The sequence below is a fragment of the Misgurnus anguillicaudatus genome, chromosome 23 (assembly GCF_027580225.2).
Source record: "Misgurnus anguillicaudatus chromosome 23, ASM2758022v2, whole genome shotgun sequence".
In the NCBI taxonomy this organism is placed as follows: domain Eukaryota; kingdom Metazoa; phylum Chordata; class Actinopteri; order Cypriniformes; family Cobitidae; genus Misgurnus; species Misgurnus anguillicaudatus.
In genome coordinates, this window is record NC_073359.2 from 10,318,516 (window position 1) to 10,336,512 (window position 17,997).

Consider the following 17,997-nt stretch of genomic DNA (forward strand, 5'->3'; position numbering starts at 1 on the left):
AGACAGCTGGAAAACAGGCCAATTTTAAAATAACACTAACTGTTATGTCACAGTCGAGATGTACGCCCCAACATTAAATTACACATTGAATCAAATTACAAAGATTACAAAACCAATCATAAAGCAATGTAGGTTAGAGAGGTGGGACTTAAAGGATTAGTCCATTTTCTTAAAAAAATTCCAGATAATTTACTCACCACATGTCATCCAAAATGTTGATGTCTTTCTTTGTTCAGCTGAGAAGAAATTATGTTTTTTGAGGATAACAAACCAGGATTTTTCTCATTTTAATGGACCCCAACACTTAACAGTTTAAATGCAGTTTAAAATTGCAGTTTCAAAGGACTCTAAACAATCTCAAACGAGGCATAAGGGTCTTATCTAGCAAAACGATTGTCATTTTTGACAAGAAAAATAAAAAATATGCCCTTTTAAACCACAACTTCGCGTCTATCTCCGGTACGGACGCGCCAGCGCGACCTTACGTAATTGCGTAATGACGTGGAAAGGTCACGTTTTACATATATGAAACGCACATTTGCAACCATTTTAAACAATAAACTGACACAAAGACATTAATTAGTATCATTCAACATACAACATCGGAAAGGTCCTCTTTCTCCACACTTGTAAACACTGGGGCGTAGTTTTGCATACGTCATCCGTGACCTCTTGATGTGATGACGTATTACGTGAGGTCCCGCTGGCACGTCATATGACTGGAGATAGACGAGAAGTTTTGGTTTAAAAGTGCATATTTTTTATTTTTCTTGTCAAAAATGACAATCTTTTTGCTAGATAAGACCCTTATGCCTTGTTTGAGATCGTTTGAAACTCTGTTGAAACTGCAATTTTAAACTGCATTAAAACTGTTAAGTGTTGGGGTCCATTAAAGTCCATAAAAATGAGAAAAATCCTGGTTTGTTATCCTCAAAAAACATAATTTCTTCTCAACTGAACAAAGAAAGACATCAACATTTTGGATGACATGGTGGTGAGTAAATTATCTGGATTTTTTTTAAGAAAATTGACCAATCCTTTAAGAAAGGTAAAGCCAATCATATTAGCGATGTGAGTTATGGAGGCGGGACTCATCTGTTAACCATTTGTGTACCACAAATAGTGCTACTTTTCTTTTTATAAAAGTTTAAATCTCATTTAAATGATTCCTGAATAAATTCATGTTAAATTAAATAGGTAATAAGTTAAAAAAACACAAAAAACAGACAGACATCAGTTGTTTTATATAAATAAAAATAATTTGCTTGGTTGAAATTATTGCTAGGGCCAATTCAGTATTCCCTGAATATTGGTAGGGACATGTCCCTTGCATCCCTACCCAAGTGCTGACCCCTCTATTTAAACATGATTTTAATGAACTATGCCGAAGGACGTTTATTTTCAATTCCTTTATTTTTAAGTGCATTTAATTTTCGTCTTTGTTATAAAACAAGAACAGATAAATTGTTTGACAGCTGTTCTCTGTTGATTGCACTGAATTAATATTCTTTCTCATTTTATAAATGTTCACACTAAATAATTATATATATTGCTGTTTTGTAACTGTCATTAAAACATTGTTACAAATGACTTAGTAATGTTACTAAATCATTTGTAACAATGTTTTAATGACAGTTGTTGTTCAACAAAACAATGAAAGTGTTAAGTAACCCTTTCAAAGAGCGCCATTCCATAAATTATTTATGGGAAATATCCTAAATTCAAGTTATGCTAAATGCGCAGTAATCCAATTGCTTAAAAGTAATGGGAATGAGAAACATACCGAAACATGGTGTTGAAGTGCAAGATGGCTTAAAGGAAAACACCACCGTTTTTCAATATTTTACTATGTTCTTACCTCAATTTAGACAAATTAATACATACCTATCTTTTATCAATGCGTGCACTTTTAATCTTTGTACAACATCTCGTGAATGTGTTAGCATTTAAGCCTATTCATTCCTTAGGATCCAAACAGGGATGAATTAGAAGACACCAAACACTTCCATGTTTTCCCTATTTAAAGACTGTTACATGAGTAGTTACACGAGTAAGTATGGTGGCACAAAATAAAACTTTTGTTTGGAGCCATGGGAATGAATGGGGCTGGGCTGAGTGCTGACACATTCAAGAAGCGCTGTACAAAGATTAAGTGCACGCATTCAATAAAGATAGATATGTATTAATTAATCTAAGTTGAGGTAAGAACATAGTAAAATATTGAAAAACTGTAGTGTTTTCCTTTAATAATAATTATAATAATTTCTGCTAATAGTTCATTTACTATCTGTTACTTTCGTCCCTCCTTGTATACTTGTATTTCGTTTACATTGGCAGGCCTTGCTGGCACAAAATTGTTTGCTCATTCTCTTACCGTGTCTATTATAAAGGTTTGCACAGGAGAGACGGTCTGTTTCTTAGTTGAAGATTTACCGCTGCTATGTGCAGTATGAGAGAGCTGGTGATTGTACTGGCCCTGACCACGGCCTTGTACGCGGCCAGCCTCCCGTCAATAAATGAGGTGGAATATAAGTGTCAGGAAGATCAAGACAATATTACGACGCATGTAGCCGAGCAGTTCATTAACAATCATCATCATCATGGATACAAGTTTAAGTTTGTTTCACTGGACACGCGGACAGCAGTGGAGAAGGCTGAGTTTTCATGGTATCATTCACACTAGTGGCCTAAAGTGAACTTAAAAAAATGGAAAACTTTTTGAAATATTTTATTAAAAGTACATTACAATTTTTTATGCATGTTGCATTAGTGCGTTTGAAGTATAAACTGAGGTTCAGCTTTGAGAAAAATTTAAGGCGGCTTGGCAAGAAATGGCGTGTGTAAAATTTTCAAAAAATTTCAGTTTTACTTACTAATATTACCACAAAAGTGAATTAACAAATATAAATAATAGACGAAACTGCAGTTAATAAATCCGTTATTAGCTTTTTGTTTTTCTATCTACTTTTTGTATATTTGAATAAAACCCAGATTTCATAATACAGTCTGTCTTTTCTTTTGTGTTTTGTATATACTAAACTGAGGGGACAGCAAATATTGTACATTTCCCCCACACACCAACCCTCGACGATTACTTTTGGCCATTACTCTATAATAAAATCATGTGAGATCAAGTGATTGTGTGAAGTATATGCACTTTAAATGGCAACATAATAACAACTGATAATAACTCAGACTGTTTTGCTTCTGTGCAGGCTGATTCTTGTGAGGTGGTCTTCAGAATGACTTTAGAGGAAACGAAATGCCATATTGTGAACCCTAAACCTTTAGATCAGTGTGACATCAGACCAGAGACAGAGACGGTGAGATGTTGTATTTCGGATACAATCACTTTAGGATGAGAGATGTTTATGATTTAATTTATGTAACGCTCCTACGTTCTCCTTCAAGCATGTGACAGCTAAATGTAACGTCACCATCTTCAGCGTGAAAAGAAAAGCAGCTGTGAAGCGCTACATTTGTGACACTGAACCAGGTGATACAACAAAAACAATGAATATTTATTTTAGTATTTCCTTAGACACTTGACCTTGGCTCAAATGTATGCCTTTTTTTAGTAAAATTACTTAAAAAACTCTTTCCACGTTTTTGAAAAAAGTTGCCAGCCAGCGGCAGCATTTTTTATGATTTTCAGAAAAGTTTAACCCTTGTGCCTTGTTCCAATTCACTACCCTTTCGTGTTGGTAGCGGCCAAAAATGGCCACTAAATTAAACGGCTGTAAAAATGTATCAGATTAATATTTTTTTCACATTTTTTGCCAAATGTTTCCAAAAATTCATGATTTTAACTGTTTAATTGCCAAGCTCATAAGTGATGCCAATGATTTGAGAAAAAAACACAAAATCACTGATTTTCAATATAAAAAGTGATTGTGGATTTTCACCCTTTTCATAGTCTTGGGCATGCCAAAGATTGGTAAAAACATTGGCTTTGGTGCATTTTTTTTTTTTTTTTTGGTGCAAACAGATTTATGAAAAAAAAGAAGAAAAAAATCATCCGATAAATTTTTACAGCAGTTTAATTTAGTGGCCATTTTTGGCCGCTAACAACACATAAGGGTAGTAAATTTGCCCACGGTATATTGTTACGTTTTTGAAAAATTTCAAAGCATTTTCTCAAAATATGTGTACATATAAGATTTGTCACCAAAAATCATTCCATTTGCGAAAACAAAGAGAAAGTTGTGGCCAAATTAAGACAAAAAATGGCCCCAACAACACATAAGGGTTAATGCCTTCACTGCAAAAATCATTTTAAAGAAAAAAAATTCGTAGTATTTTTGTCTCGTTTTCAGTAAAAATATCTAAAAGTTCATAAATTAAGATGCTTTTTGTTGATGAGCAAAACGACCCAAGAAAACAAGTCTAGTTTTTAGACCAAAAATTATTTTTTTTGTGCATAAAACAAAGCAAAAAATCTGCCAATGGGGTAATTTTTTTTTTGAATTTAGTGTTTAAGAAAAATGTTCAAGATTTTTTGCTTACCCCATTGGCAGATTTTTTGCTTGTTTTAAGCACAAAATCACTTAAATGTAATATTTCTGGTCTAAAACTAGACTTATTTTCTTGGGTCGTTTTGCTCATCAAGAAAAAGCATCTTAATTTAAGAATTTTTAGATATTTTTACTGAAAACAAGACAAAATACTAAGAAAATGTTTTCTTGAAAATAATTTTTTGCAGTGTTCCAGAAAATGTTTTTCTTAAAATATATGAATATACAATATATCAAATGAAAGAACAGACCCTCTGTTTTCAAACAAACAAACAAAATGTTTATCCTACCTTCATCTTTTTATCTCCTCTCAAATATGGGTAGGTTTCTTCAAAAACAAATTTTAAGCAAAAAAATGAGGTAATTACATTTTTGTGAAGGACTTTTAATAAAGATCAGATTCAGAGTGATCCTCAAAACTTACACGGACATACTGCTGTATGCCCTAGGGTGATACTTCCGGGTTTTATAAGTTGCAGAAGAGTGTCCACCTGGTGAACAATAGCGGTATTGCGGAAAGCCATAAATACTCGTCAATGGCAGGGAAGCGTTTTTTCTTAATTGACGAGTTAAATCTTCAATGGTGGGGAAAGAGTTAAAAACACTTTCAGAAAATCTTATGTCACACAATTTTTTGCCATAACAATCCAAAAGCTACACAGAATCATACATTGTTAAAATTATCATATTATACTGTAAAAAAATTGCATGTACATTCATTATTCTGTGTTTTGCTCTAGCTTCTCGTGAATCGGTGGAGGCAAAATGCCCCGACTGCCCAGTTCTCCTACCCCTGCATGACCCCCAGGGTCTGGAAATTGTCAAATCTTCCCTGCAGAAATTCAACAAGGAATCTAACCATACTTCTTATTTTATGCTGATGGAGGTTGGAAGGATCAGCACACAGGTGATCCCTCTTAAACTAGTTTTAGGATTGAAACATAAAAGGACATAAAGCGCAATGTCACAAAATTCATCAGAATATGTGTTTTACTTTCAGTGAGTGTAAACTCGCATACTCTTCTGTTGCTATGCTGACAGCAGACAATGGTAGATGGGAAGTTAATTATGGTTGAAGTTATTAGGTTTTAAGCTGGCTGGTTTAGTGACACAGACATATGGAGATGACGCTATCAGCAGTGTTTGTTACAGCCAGCGTTCATACAAAAACACATACATACATATTTCACGAGTTGGCTAATTCGTATTAATTCATGCACTGCAAAAAAAAAAGATTTTCAAGAAAAAAAATCTTTGTATTTTTGTCTTGTTTTCAGTAAAAATATCTAAAAATTCTTAAATGCAGATGCTTTTTCTTGATGAGCAAAACAACCCAAGAAAACAAGTCCAGTCCTTAGACCAAAAACATCAAGTATCAATTTTTTCAAGCAAAAAAATCTTGAAAAATTTTCTTAAACACTAAATTCAAGAAAAATTGCTTACCCCATTGGCAGATTAATTGCTTGTTTTATGCACAAAATTACCGAGCCCCTAAGGTGACATTGTAAAAAAATCTAAAGTTTAGTTTCACGTGTTCGCGTAAAACTATCGCGTGCACGTGAAACTTTCGCTTTCACGTGCGTGCGCGATAGTTTCAGGTGAGCACGCGATAGTTTCACGTGCGCACGCGAAACTAAACTTTAAAAAAAAATTCTGTACATGAAGGTTTCGCGTGACCACATGAAAGTTTCACGTGAGCACATGAAAGTTTCACGTGAGCAGATGAAACTAAACTTTATTTAAAAGTAAAAAAAATGTAGTAAAAAATCTAAAGTTTAGTTTCATGTGCTCACGCGAAACCTTCATGTGCAGATTTATTTATTTTTTTTTAGTTTTGTGTGCGCACGTGAAACTATCGCACGCTCAAGTGAAAGTGATAGTTTCACGTGCGCACGAGAAAGTTTCACGTGAGCAAGCGAAACTAAACGCGGTAGTTTCACGTGGGCACGTGAAAGTTTCATGTGGGCACGTGATAGTTTCACGTGCGCGCGCAAAACTAAACTTTATTTAATTTTTGCTCAATGTCCTCTTAGGGGCTCCCTACAAAATCACCTAAATTTGATATTTTTGGTCTAAAAACTAGACTTATTTTCTCGGTCGTTTTGCTCATCAAGAAAATGCATCTTAATTTAAGAATTGTTAGATACTTTTACTTAAAACGAGACAAAAATACTAAGAATTTTTTTCTTGAAAATAATTTTTTGCAGTGTACGACCACATTTGCAAGTTTTTGTATGATTTGCCTTGATCCCTGTGATGTTGGGGTTAGATGCGGGGTTAGGGGTTCGGTTAGGTTGGGTTTCATTCATGAAAATTTTACACGATTAACGTCATACACTGCAAAAAATAACTTTCTTACTTAGTATTTTTTGTCTTGGTTCCAGTAGAGATATCTAAAAATTCTTAAATTAAGATGCTTTTTCTTGATGAGCAAAATGACCCAAGAAAATTAGTCTAATTTATAGACAAAAACTATACAATTTAAGTAAATTTAAACCTAAAACAAGCAAAAATATCTGCCAATGGGGTGAGAAAAAAAATCTAAAAATAAGATTTCTTTTTTCTTAAACACTTAATTTGAGCAAATTTTTCTCACCCCATTGGCAGATAATATTGTCTAAAAACTAGACTTATTTTCTTAGGTCATTGCTCATCAAGAAAATTCATCTTAATTTAAGAATTTTTAGATATTTCTACTGAAAACAAGACAAAAATACTAAGCAAAGTCATTTTTTGCAGCGTATGAATTGATACAAATTAGCCAACTCGTGAAATACGTACGATTTCTTTTGAGATCAGGCTGAAAACACACATTAATTTTGTACAACTGTACCCCAAGATGTGCAAGGCACTGGGCATGTATGTATGCACAAAAAGTATTTCTGGCCGTCATAGCAACTATTTGGATACTGTACTTAATAACATAAATTGCATATTATAAGAAAATACATTTCTTTTTCTAGCGGACATCTGCACAGCAAGACTTCTTTGTTGAGTTTGCCATTGTGGAGACAAACTGTACAAACAAGCAGGCATCCCCGAATCCAGAAGTATGCAAGGGTTCATGTATGGCTCAGGTTGTAAGTAACGACAAATTCTGATTATAATATGTCCTCCAATGTTTAACAATCTGTGAGATCTCTAAGAATATATTATTGTATTTTACAGTCGGCAATGAATGAATGATTCACAATCTGGAGCTCCTTTAATATCAGTCATTGTTGAATATCTCTGTCTGTTTTTCTCTATAGCGGTATGGGTTCTGTAAATCTACCAAGCTTGGAAATTTGGAACCGACAGTGGAATGTGACATTTTTGAAGTTCAGGTATATATTTTACATGCACACAAATACATACTTACAGGGTTAGACTTAGTTATGGTTTTTCACCTAAATATTTTGTGCTCCAAATTCTTCCAGAACTCAACTCAACACAAGCACCATCATCCCCATTCAAGAAGAGAATGCAAGTCCCATGGTCATCCACATCACCACGGACATCCACCTCATCATGGACATCCTCCTCCCCATGGACACCCTCCTCCCCACGGACATCCTCCTCCCCACGGACATCCTCCTCCCCACGGACATCCTCCTCCCCACGGACATCCTCCTCCCCACGGACATCCACCCTCCCACGGACATTCACATCGCCCAAAACATGCAGGCCACGGCCATAAGGACAAAACACCTGGTCACAGGGGACGGCCTGAACACTCACACCACCCTGAGAAAGACATACCCAGTTGTCCAAAAGTCCCGTCAGGGGTTCCAGGATCTGCATCTGAGGGACACCATGAATTTCCCTGTCACGGTTTTGTAAAAATACCCCCCTCTATTTATCCCATCTGTCCTTTTCCTCCACCACATCACTGCAGGGGACCTCCAGACTTTGTACCACCACATACTGAGTAATTCACTTAACTGGCTTTACATCATGGTTGTCTTTAAACTATGAAACATCGGAGTATTGTTGTGTGAGACACAATAAATATTCTTCATTCAACAGTTTTGCTGTCTCATTTATAGTGGGTTAGCCTGTATTACAATATTACAAAACTAATAATGTGTGACTGTGTAAATTTGCATTTGAATCAGCTTTAAAATGCTACAGCATAAAATCAAACCCCATTTCAGAAGTTAAAACTGAAGCTGAAAGCTATTTGACTGTAACAAACCCACAATCACAATCATTTACATTCATTGATTTAGCAACCTGACCTGTGTAATCATTGCGATGATAAGGAGAAAGCACATCAGTTGACAATAAACAAAACTTGGTGGTAAAGTCCATCAAACCTTGTACTTTTCCTCTTTAAATCTTCTAAAAAAAAAATCCAATCAACAAACACTGAAAAACGGACTTTGTTACTTAGTATTTTTGTCTTGTTTTCAGTAAAAATATTTAAAACTTCTTAAATCAAGATGTATTTTCGTGATAAGCAAATGACCTAAGAAAATAAGTCTAGTTTTTAGACAAAACAAATCAAATTTAAGTGAATTTGTGCTTAAACAAGCAACAAAAAATATCTGCCAATGGAATAAGAATTTTTTTCTTGAATTGACTTAATACAAGAAAAATTCAGCAAATAAAATGTCTTATTCCATTGGCAGATTTTTTGCTTGTTTTAAGCACACATTTGCTTAAATTTGATATGTTTTGTCTAAAAACTAGACTTGCTTTCTAAGACAAAAATACTAAGTAAGAACACTGCAAAAATATCAAATTTAAGTGCTTTTGTACATAAAACAAGCAAAAAAATCTGCCAATGGGTTAAGCAAAAAACTAAAACACTTAAACACTAAATTGAAGAAAAATGTAAGAAAAATTTGCTTACCCCATTGGCAGATTTTTTGCTTGTTTTATGCACAAAATTACAGAGCTCCTAAGGTGACATTGGAGTAAAAAAAATCTAAAGTTTAGTTTTGCGTGCTCACGTGAATCTATCGGATGAGCACGTGAACCTATCTTGTGCGCACGTGAAACTTTTGCTTTTCCGTGCGCACGCGATTGTTTCACATGCTCACGTGATTGTTTCATGTGCGCACGCAATAGTTTCACGTGAGCATGCAAAACTAAACACGATAGTTTCATGCGTGCATGCGAAAGTTTCACGTGCGCACACGATTGTTTCACGTGCGCACGCAATAGTTTCACGTGAGCACGCGAAACTAAACGCGATAGTTTCATGCGTGCATGCAAAAGTTTCATGGGAGCACGCGATTGTTTCATGTGCGCAAGCGATTGTTTTATGCGTGCACCCGAAACTGAACTGTATTTAATTTTTGCTTCACGTCCCCTTAGGGGTTCAGTACAAAATCACTTAAATGTGATACTTTTGGTCTAAAAACTAGACTTATTTTCTTGGGTCGTTTTAGGTAAAATAAACTTGTAGATGGCCCAAAATTCCATTAAAAAAAGAGTTTGCTCTCTGTTTTTAAATCCAAGCTTAAAACTTATTTCACAGGTTTTACTCACTACTATTGTGTCTTTTTTGTTACTGCATGATTTTTGGTATTTCTTGTATTTATAGTTATGTTTGCCTTTGTGCGGGACTTTGGTCAACCTTAATGTGCTTTATAAATTTATGTGAATTTAAAGCATAACACATAAGCTTTGTTTACATAAACTTTCTGTATACATCACTGTTTTAGGAATTGATATACTTGTAGGTCAAACAGATTTAGTTATAGGGTTTTTATTATTATTGAAACCCATGACATTTCATATTCCTAGAAAATCTCTCATGTGGGTTTACGGCATGTTGCAACATGCCCTGTTAATCGATTTGATCATTGGTCATTTGGGAAGCCAATGATAAGAGTGGGTGGACTGAAGCTGTGATTTTGATTAAATCGGAATCATGAGATTTAGGAGAGATAGGTTTGTGTACTGACCTGGTCAGGGGTTGAGTCATGCCTTCTCTAGGACGTGTATAAAAGATTGCATGCTCCATCTAGACTTTGTTGCTGTGTCTGGATGAACAACCACAGCTCCACCATGAAGCAGTGTGTGGTATTGATGATGGTCTTTCTGTGTGTCCGCGGGGCTCCGGTGGACACGTTGACCCCAGGATCCTGTAATGATGCTGCAGCTAGCGGTGCTGCCACAGAAGCCTTAAATCAAATCAATCTGGACCGCAAAGAAGGCTACGTCTTCACCCTTGATCGCCTCAGTAATGTCCACCAGATGATGCATGGTGAGTCTTTTTTATTTTCTAATTCTTGTTTTAACAAAACCAATAAAATACATTTTTATTTTACACAGCAAAAAATTATTTATAAGAAAAAAATTCTTAGTATTTTTGTCTTGTTTTAAGTAAAAATATCTAATGATTCTTAAATTAAGATGCTTTTTCTTGATGAGCAAAAAGACCCAAGAAAATAAGTCTAGTTTTTAGACCAAAAATATACAATTTAAGTGATTTTGTGCATAAAAAAAGCAAAACAATCTGCCAATAGGGTAAGCAAATTTTTCTTGAATTTAGTGTTTAAGAAAAATGTTCAAGATTTTTTTTGCTTACCCCATTGGCAGATTTTGTTTGCTTGTTTCATGCACAAAATCACTTAAATTTTATATTTTTGGTCTGAGAACTAGACTTTTTTTCTTGGGTCGTTTTGCTCGTCGGGATAGAGCATCTTGATTTGGGAATTTTTAGATATTTTTGCTGAAAACAAGGCAAAAATACTAAGAATTTTTTTACTTGAAAATCATTTTTTGCAGTGCACATTAGTCAAGTCAAAGGTTTATACAAATATATATATATATATACTATACCTTTATATTTTTTAGTGCTGGAGATTAATCGCGATTAATCGCATATACAAAACAAGAGTGTGTGCTGTGTGTCATTATTATGTATAAATAAATACACACACATTCATGTATGTATTTAAGAAACATTTACATGTATTATTTATATTTTTATATATTTTATATTATATATAAATTTAAAAAAAATTATATATAAATAAAAAATCTGAAATTAATACATGTATGTGTGTATGGTTAAATAAACATAATAATTACACACAGTACACACACACACATATTATGCAAAAAAAAACTTTTATTTTGTATGCAATTAATCGCGATTAATCTTTGCCCAGCAGCAGTTTTAATACTTGACTGAATCTCTCTCTCTCTCTCTCTCAGGGTGAGAACGGGGTTGTCTTTTATCTTACTCTTGATGTTTTGGAGACTACGTGTCATGTCTTGAGCAAGAAGAACTGGAAAGACTGTGTAACCCGAAGCACTGAAGAATACCCAGTATGACTTTTTATTCATAAAAACTAGTAAATACACGTTGTTTGATTAGAAGTTGTTATAACCTTTTGTTTCAACCCACTGTACGGACAGTGTAAGGCCGTTATCTACATGAACAGAGTTCACAGGGTAAACCGCCTGTACAAATACAACTGCATTGTGAGACCAGGTAACAACCAAATGCCAAGCACAGCTGGACTTTATTGACATAAGCCTAAAATTAACATAACTTTGAAAAAAGCATATAATTCAAAAAATTGTCCTTTAATGGCAGTGCCTGCCAGCAAAATTATAGAACGATGCCCAGACTGCCCCACACAATTACCTGCAGATCATGAAGAAATCTTGAAGACTATGAAGATGGCAATGGAGAAATACAATAAAGACAGTGGACTGGGTAACTACTTTGCTCCTCTGAAAGTTACGAGATCTTCTGCTCAGGTAAGAATAATATGAATATATGCATAAGAGTTTGACTACTGTAACTAATGTGTATAGAAAATGTTATCATAAACTGAATGGATTCGATTTTTTGTAGTATGGTTTCGGACGATTTTATTTTGTGGAGTTCACCATTCAGGAGACAAACTGCTCTAACAAAACCGATATTGCTGACGTCTCTAAATGTGAAATGATGGCATGTGAGTTTGCGGTAAGTCGCTAGAAAAACATTTTTGTGTTTTTCTTTGCCATTTAAAATACATTTACATTTTTATATTCTTTTATAAATACATTTTAGCACTACAGAATCTATATATTTACATATTTGAAAATTTCAGCACAAAGGATTCTGCAAAGCTTCCCACATTATGAGAGGTCCCGAGGAACATCTTAGTGTTACGTGTGAAATCTTTGAGCCTGAGGTAAGACTACTGATTTTCAACAATGACATAAGTTCATAATTTGTTGATTGTACATTAACATATAGGTGGGGTTTCCCAGACACGGCTTATCCTAGTCCCAGAATAAAATTCATGTTTGAGCTGCCTTAATTTTTAAAAAATGTAAAAATCTTTAAAAAATCTTGAAAATATGACCCAGTCGATAAAGGAGTACACTTACATAATGTACTTAAAGTGCTCTATTTTCAGGCACTAATTTTGTACTTTTTTATATATTTTTTTATATATATATTTTTTTTTGTAGAACATGTTTTTAGTGTACAGAGCCTCTAAGGGCACATGGAGCAAAAATTAAATAAAGTTTAGTTTCGCGTGCACACGTGAAACTATCGCCTGCACACGTGAAACCATCGCGTTTAGTTTCGGGTGCGCACGCGATAGTTTCACGTGAGCACACGAAACTAAACTTTTTTTTAAAATTGAAGGTTTCGTGTGAACACATGAAACTTTCAAGTGAGCACTTGAAAGTTTCACGTGAGCATATGAAAGTTTCACGTGAGCACATGAAACTAAACTTTAGATTTTTTTTACTCTAATGTCACCTTAGGGGCTCGGTATTATTGAGATTTTACAAAATATTTAAAAAAAAACTTTACCCCAGGCAATAAAAATAATTAAATAATAAAATAAAAATAAATAATGAAATAAAATAAAAATAACCACATCTTACATTCTATAATTTTACACATGCAAAGCTTCTTCAATATCTCAATTTTTAACAAAAAATATATAAAAAATTCAGAGGGTTTCTTCCTTATTGGATATGTAAGCTTTTCAAGAGCCAAACAAGTTATTACATTTTTCAGCCAGTCCAAGCAAAGGGCAGTTTGTACCCTACTTAATTTTTTACTTACAAAAAAGTCTTTAGTACTTCTTAATTCATTCCCCTCCAGACATTTTTTTTAAAAAGTTGCCCGCCAACATTTTTTGTGATTTTCACAAGAGTTTTGCAAAATGCATTCCAGGAAAATTTTATTTAAAAAATATATAAACATACAAATATATCAAATGAAAGACCAGACCCTCTGCTTTCAAACAAGCAAATAAACAATCGAAACAGAAAAAAGCTGAAGTAATTGCATTTTTGTGAAGGAATTTTGTTAGAGATCAGATTCAGAACGATTATCAAAACATACACAGAGTTTAAAATTAATAAATAACATTTTGGCTTCAGTTTTTTCATAAATTAGGCCATCTAGTGTATAATCGCGGTATTGCAGGTTAACTGAAAAAACATCTATGTTTTTATGCCAAGTTTTTCTCTTAATTGACGAGATAACTCGTCAATGGCGGGGAAAGAGTTAAACTTGAACCCAACTTTCATCCAAAGTTTACTACAAGTGGTACCGAATAACATTTTATAAATACATTTTAGCACATTTTAATTCATTTTCATGGTGTCTCAAAACAGCACAGAGAACTTAGATGTTCTTAAGATTATCTTAAGAAGTACTGAAGAAGAATTTTTAATATATTAAAAATAGAGCACTTTAAGTAAGCCTACTTTATGGGAGTGTACTTCTTTTTCACCTGGGGATTCACAGCAATTTTGTTTTTTGTCATGTATGTTTGATAAAACGACTTAAAAGTCCTAATATAACTAAAGCCCAGTCCTGGATTAATCTGTACCCTGTTCGCGAAATTGCCCCAAAAGCATATTTTAATATCAAAACTAAATATTATTTTTTTGCTAATATCCACTTTGTAACTTATTCAACACTTGCTTATGTTACTGAGGCATCTGAAGAGGAGAAGAGACAACACTTGAAGGGGGGAGAACTGGACCACACCCACAACAACACTGGCTCATCTCCTGGACATGCACATGACCATGCGCATGACCATTCCCACGACCATGCCCATTCCCATGGCCACGCCCATTCCCATGGCCATCCCCATTCCCATGACCATGCCCACGATCATTCCCATGACCATGCCCATGACCATTCCCATGACCATGCCCTTGACCACACAAAACCCCATAATCACAGCCACCACCACCACCACCACCACCACCACCACCCACACAAGCATGGCAAAGGTCATGGACACACACACTCCCATGATCACTCTCATGACCAAGAACACGTTCACACCCACTACGCTAAGGCCCACGAGCACAACAAGGATGAATGGGAACACCAACACCACCAGTATGGTCACAAAACAGATGAGACCCATGAACACGACCATGAGCTGCTCCTGGACCACGACCACAAACACAGACACCTCCACGAACATGAACATCATCACCACCAACACGACCATGACAGCAGAACCAAAGCGAGAAAACCTGAGGGATCTGTCAATGTTCTGCCACCCGTGGATAAGCCCATGATTCTTCCATCTTTCCCTGACAAGCCTGCTGCGGGACCCGAGAAACCTTCTACCCTCCCTGCTCACCCTGACCCCCAGATTCCAGGACAGATGGAACCTTTCATCCACCCCTTCCCAAGCACTATATCCCCTGAGTGTCCCGCAGAGTCCAACATTCAAAATGTCATCCTAAAGCAGGTCTTCAGCGAGGACCCTCTCTTCAAACCTACCGTGTAGAGCCCTGTGAATATTTTATGTTTGTACAGTGTCATAAATAAACAAACACTTGTACAAGTAAGTGTGTTTTGGGTCATTTGCTGATGAAAGTAATTATTTTCTAAAATGGAAGGGACACTTCAACTTATGTCAATTTTGTGACCACATTATTTAATATTTGTCATATATAAAACAGATTGAAATGTTTGTTTGTTTATTAATTAAAAATTTGAAATGATTTATTATTGAGAAATGTATTAATTCAGATAGCTCTAGATCAGGTGTAAAACCTTCTTTGTTATTTCTTATCTGTCATTTTTATTAGTAGCATGTTTATTTTTAAATGATGCTTAACTCTTTTTTTTTTAAAGTCGCCAGCCAGCACCAGCATTTTTATGATTTTCACAAAAAGTTTAATGCCTTCCAGAAAATGTTCTTTTTTAAATATATAAACAAACAAAACATAAAATAAAAGAACAGACCCTCAGCTTTAAAAAAAACTTAATTTGTTCTTTTTTTTCATCTCTCAAATATTTATCCCCTTTCAGGTTTCTTCAAAAAGAAAAAAATTTAAACAAAAACCTGAGATAATTGCATTTTTGTGAAGGACTTTTGATAAAGATCAGATTCAGAGCGAAGATCAAAACACACACAGAGTTCTCACTCTTCGCCCTAAGGCAAAACGTCCGGGTTTATTAGCTGGGTAAGAGAGCCACCTGGTGGATAATAGCGGAAATACGGATTGCCAGAAAAACTTGTCATTGGCAGGGAAGCATTTTCTCTTAATTGGCGAGTTAACACATTAATGGCGGATAAAGAGTTAATGATCTGAAAGTGAGACATATTTGTCAAGTATGTGTCAAGACATATTTATCAAAATTGAACTCTGCACACCTCATTTATAAGCGTGCGTACACTCTAAAGATGGATGGGTTGATTTTGACCCATGATGGGTGAATGTGGGACGGAGCACATGTTGGGTTAAAAATTACCCCATGTTGGGTCAAAAATGACCCAATGTTGGGTTGTTGTTATGCAACAATGGGGTATAATAACCCAGCAGTTGGGTGAAAATAACGCAGCATTGGGTCAGTTTTTGGCCCGGCATGTGTTCTGTCCGATGTTTGCCCATTGTTGGTCAAGAGTAACCCATCCATTTTTAGAGTGTACGCACAGATTTGATCGTAAAGTGTGCGTATGAAAAAATCCACGGCACAGTCCATATTTATAAAAACTGTCTTTGACATGCGACGGACGCACTTTGCTTGTCTGATTGATGCATGTTTTTGGAAATATAAGCCATTCTTGCTGCTCGAAAGGGTATTAAACATTGACAAGCACTCTTTTTTAGGTCTATGACATTAATTAGTCACTTAGAGTCGGAGTATAAGTTATTTCTTACTAGATACTAGATAGGTAAGTGTAAACCTTTTGTTTTTGTCAAATAAAGAAAATAAACAGGGTGTGCTTACGGACGTCTGTGTCTCCTCCAGCTGTCTCTCAAAACATGTTACAAAAATCAATTAAAACTCCGCGAATACTCGTCACACAAACATGATACACATATATCTAAAGCAAGCCTGAAATGTCTTCTTTTAAACAAACTAATTACAATCTAAACAAATATTGCCTGTTTATATAATCTGTATTAATGTAAGGAGAGGTACCATTTATGCTGGCTGACCTCATTATCTGTAATTTTACATTTTATTTCAGTTAAGGAAAATGTTTTTAGCTGATAGTTTTAGTCTTATTTTTTAGTTTTCGTTTACAAAAATAACCTTGGTGCCAGCTGATTTCCTAGTTATTTTATTTTTCAATACTTAATTTATATTAACAGGTATTTCCACTTAATCCATGGCGCCCTCTGGTGGTGCAATAAAAAACTACATTTTGGCTCCAACATTCAGTAATAACTTAAAAAATGGCAGCAATTCAGTTTTTTAACCTTGTCGTTTTACTCGGGTCCTAAGTTATTTCACTGTCAGGTCCACTTGATCGCAGAAGTGTAGAAGGTGTGTCCAAATTTGATAAAAGCAAGGTTAAGGACATTTCCTTGATCAGAAGATGGTCCTTGAGTCTCTTTCTATTTTAATGCAATGACATGTTTGACCTGAAGCTTACTTAAATGTATTAGTTAATTACATTTATTTGGTAGGCCTATATTGAATACACACAGCATATGTTATAATACTGATGATCTCTGAACTCTTTGCGGACTATACGCTATTTACCTTTACTTTTAATTTGTCTTTACTATAATTGTAATCATAATCATGTTATTTAACTATTAAAAATAGTGTAACCTTTTAATATAATTTAAATAAAACATTATTTATTCTTTGTAAGATAAGGTGTAAAACAATCAATAGTTAATCTGGTAAAAATATGTATTTATCAAAACGTGGTCCTCAGTAAAGTCACTTATCCAGCTGTCCAATCACAATGAAAGAAAGGGGGGACAAACACTATATCGACCAACCGGAACATCTCTCGTCTACTACTGAACAATAACATAACATTTAATATAGCGTCTCGATTAATAACACAATGTGCTACCACAATATGAATGCGTTTTGATTTAACAAATTATCTGCAAAATCTGATACTTATAAGACAGAACTTACGCGGAGGTTTGTGTAATAGCAACCAAAGCACTTAAGCGCCCTCCAGCGGCCATTTTTAAAACACCACCTGGCGCCTTCAGTCTTTGGTGAAGTTAATTTTACTGTTCACTGCTTATGAATTTTCCGTTTTGTGTTAACTTGGGTTTTGAATTGGGC

The 17,997-nt window shown here is 34.9% G+C and overlaps 2 protein-coding genes across 2 annotated transcripts; both read left to right on the forward strand.

The window, feature by feature from the left end:
* The first annotated feature begins 2,398 nt into the window (after positions 1-2,398).
* Positions 2,399-8,521, forward strand: ahsg1 (alpha-2-HS-glycoprotein 1). The gene is made up of 7 exons (XM_055218276.2): positions 2,399-2,653; positions 3,216-3,323; positions 3,412-3,496; positions 5,255-5,421; positions 7,478-7,594; positions 7,766-7,840; positions 7,934-8,521. Exons 1-7 carry the CDS (start codon positions 2,441-2,443, stop codon positions 8,426-8,428), a joined length of 1,260 nt encoding a protein of 419 aa, XP_055074251.2. The 5' UTR covers positions 2,399-2,440; the 3' UTR covers positions 8,429-8,521.
* Positions 8,522-10,415: 1,894 nt separating this feature from the next.
* On the forward strand, positions 10,416-15,296 carry fetub (fetuin B). The gene is made up of 7 exons (XM_073861315.1): positions 10,416-10,712; positions 11,670-11,784; positions 11,863-11,949; positions 12,055-12,221; positions 12,319-12,432; positions 12,560-12,643; positions 14,420-15,296. Exons 1-7 carry the CDS (start codon positions 10,494-10,496, stop codon positions 15,233-15,235), a joined length of 1,602 nt encoding a protein of 533 aa, XP_073717416.1. The 5' UTR covers positions 10,416-10,493; the 3' UTR covers positions 15,236-15,296.
* The last annotated feature ends 2,701 nt before the right edge of the window (positions 15,297-17,997 follow it).

What these genes read in the sequence shown, in the direction of transcription:
- ahsg1 (XM_055218276.2), top strand. Translation starts at nt 2,441, where the DNA reads ATGTGCAGTATGAGAGAGCTGGTGATTGTACTGGCCCTGACCACGGCC. An exon ending in CGCGGACAGCAGTGGAGAAG is followed by an intron (nt 2,654 to 3,215) that starts GCTGAGTTTTCA and finishes GCTTCTGTGCAG; the next exon opens with GCTGATTCTTGTGAGGTGGT. An exon ending in GTGACATTTTTGAAGTTCAG is followed by an intron (nt 7,841 to 7,933) that starts GTATATATTTTA and finishes AAATTCTTCCAG; the next exon opens with AACTCAACTCAACACAAGCA.
- fetub (XM_073861315.1), top strand. Translation starts at nt 10,494, where the DNA reads ATGAACAACCACAGCTCCACCATGAAGCAGTGTGTGGTATTGATGATG. An exon ending in ATGTCCACCAGATGATGCAT is followed by an intron (nt 10,713 to 11,669) that starts GGTGAGTCTTTT and finishes TCTCTCTCTCAG; the next exon opens with GGTGAGAACGGGGTTGTCTT. An exon ending in AAGCACTGAAGAATACCCAG is followed by an intron (nt 11,785 to 11,862) that starts TATGACTTTTTA and finishes GTTTCAACCCAC; the next exon opens with TGTACGGACAGTGTAAGGCC.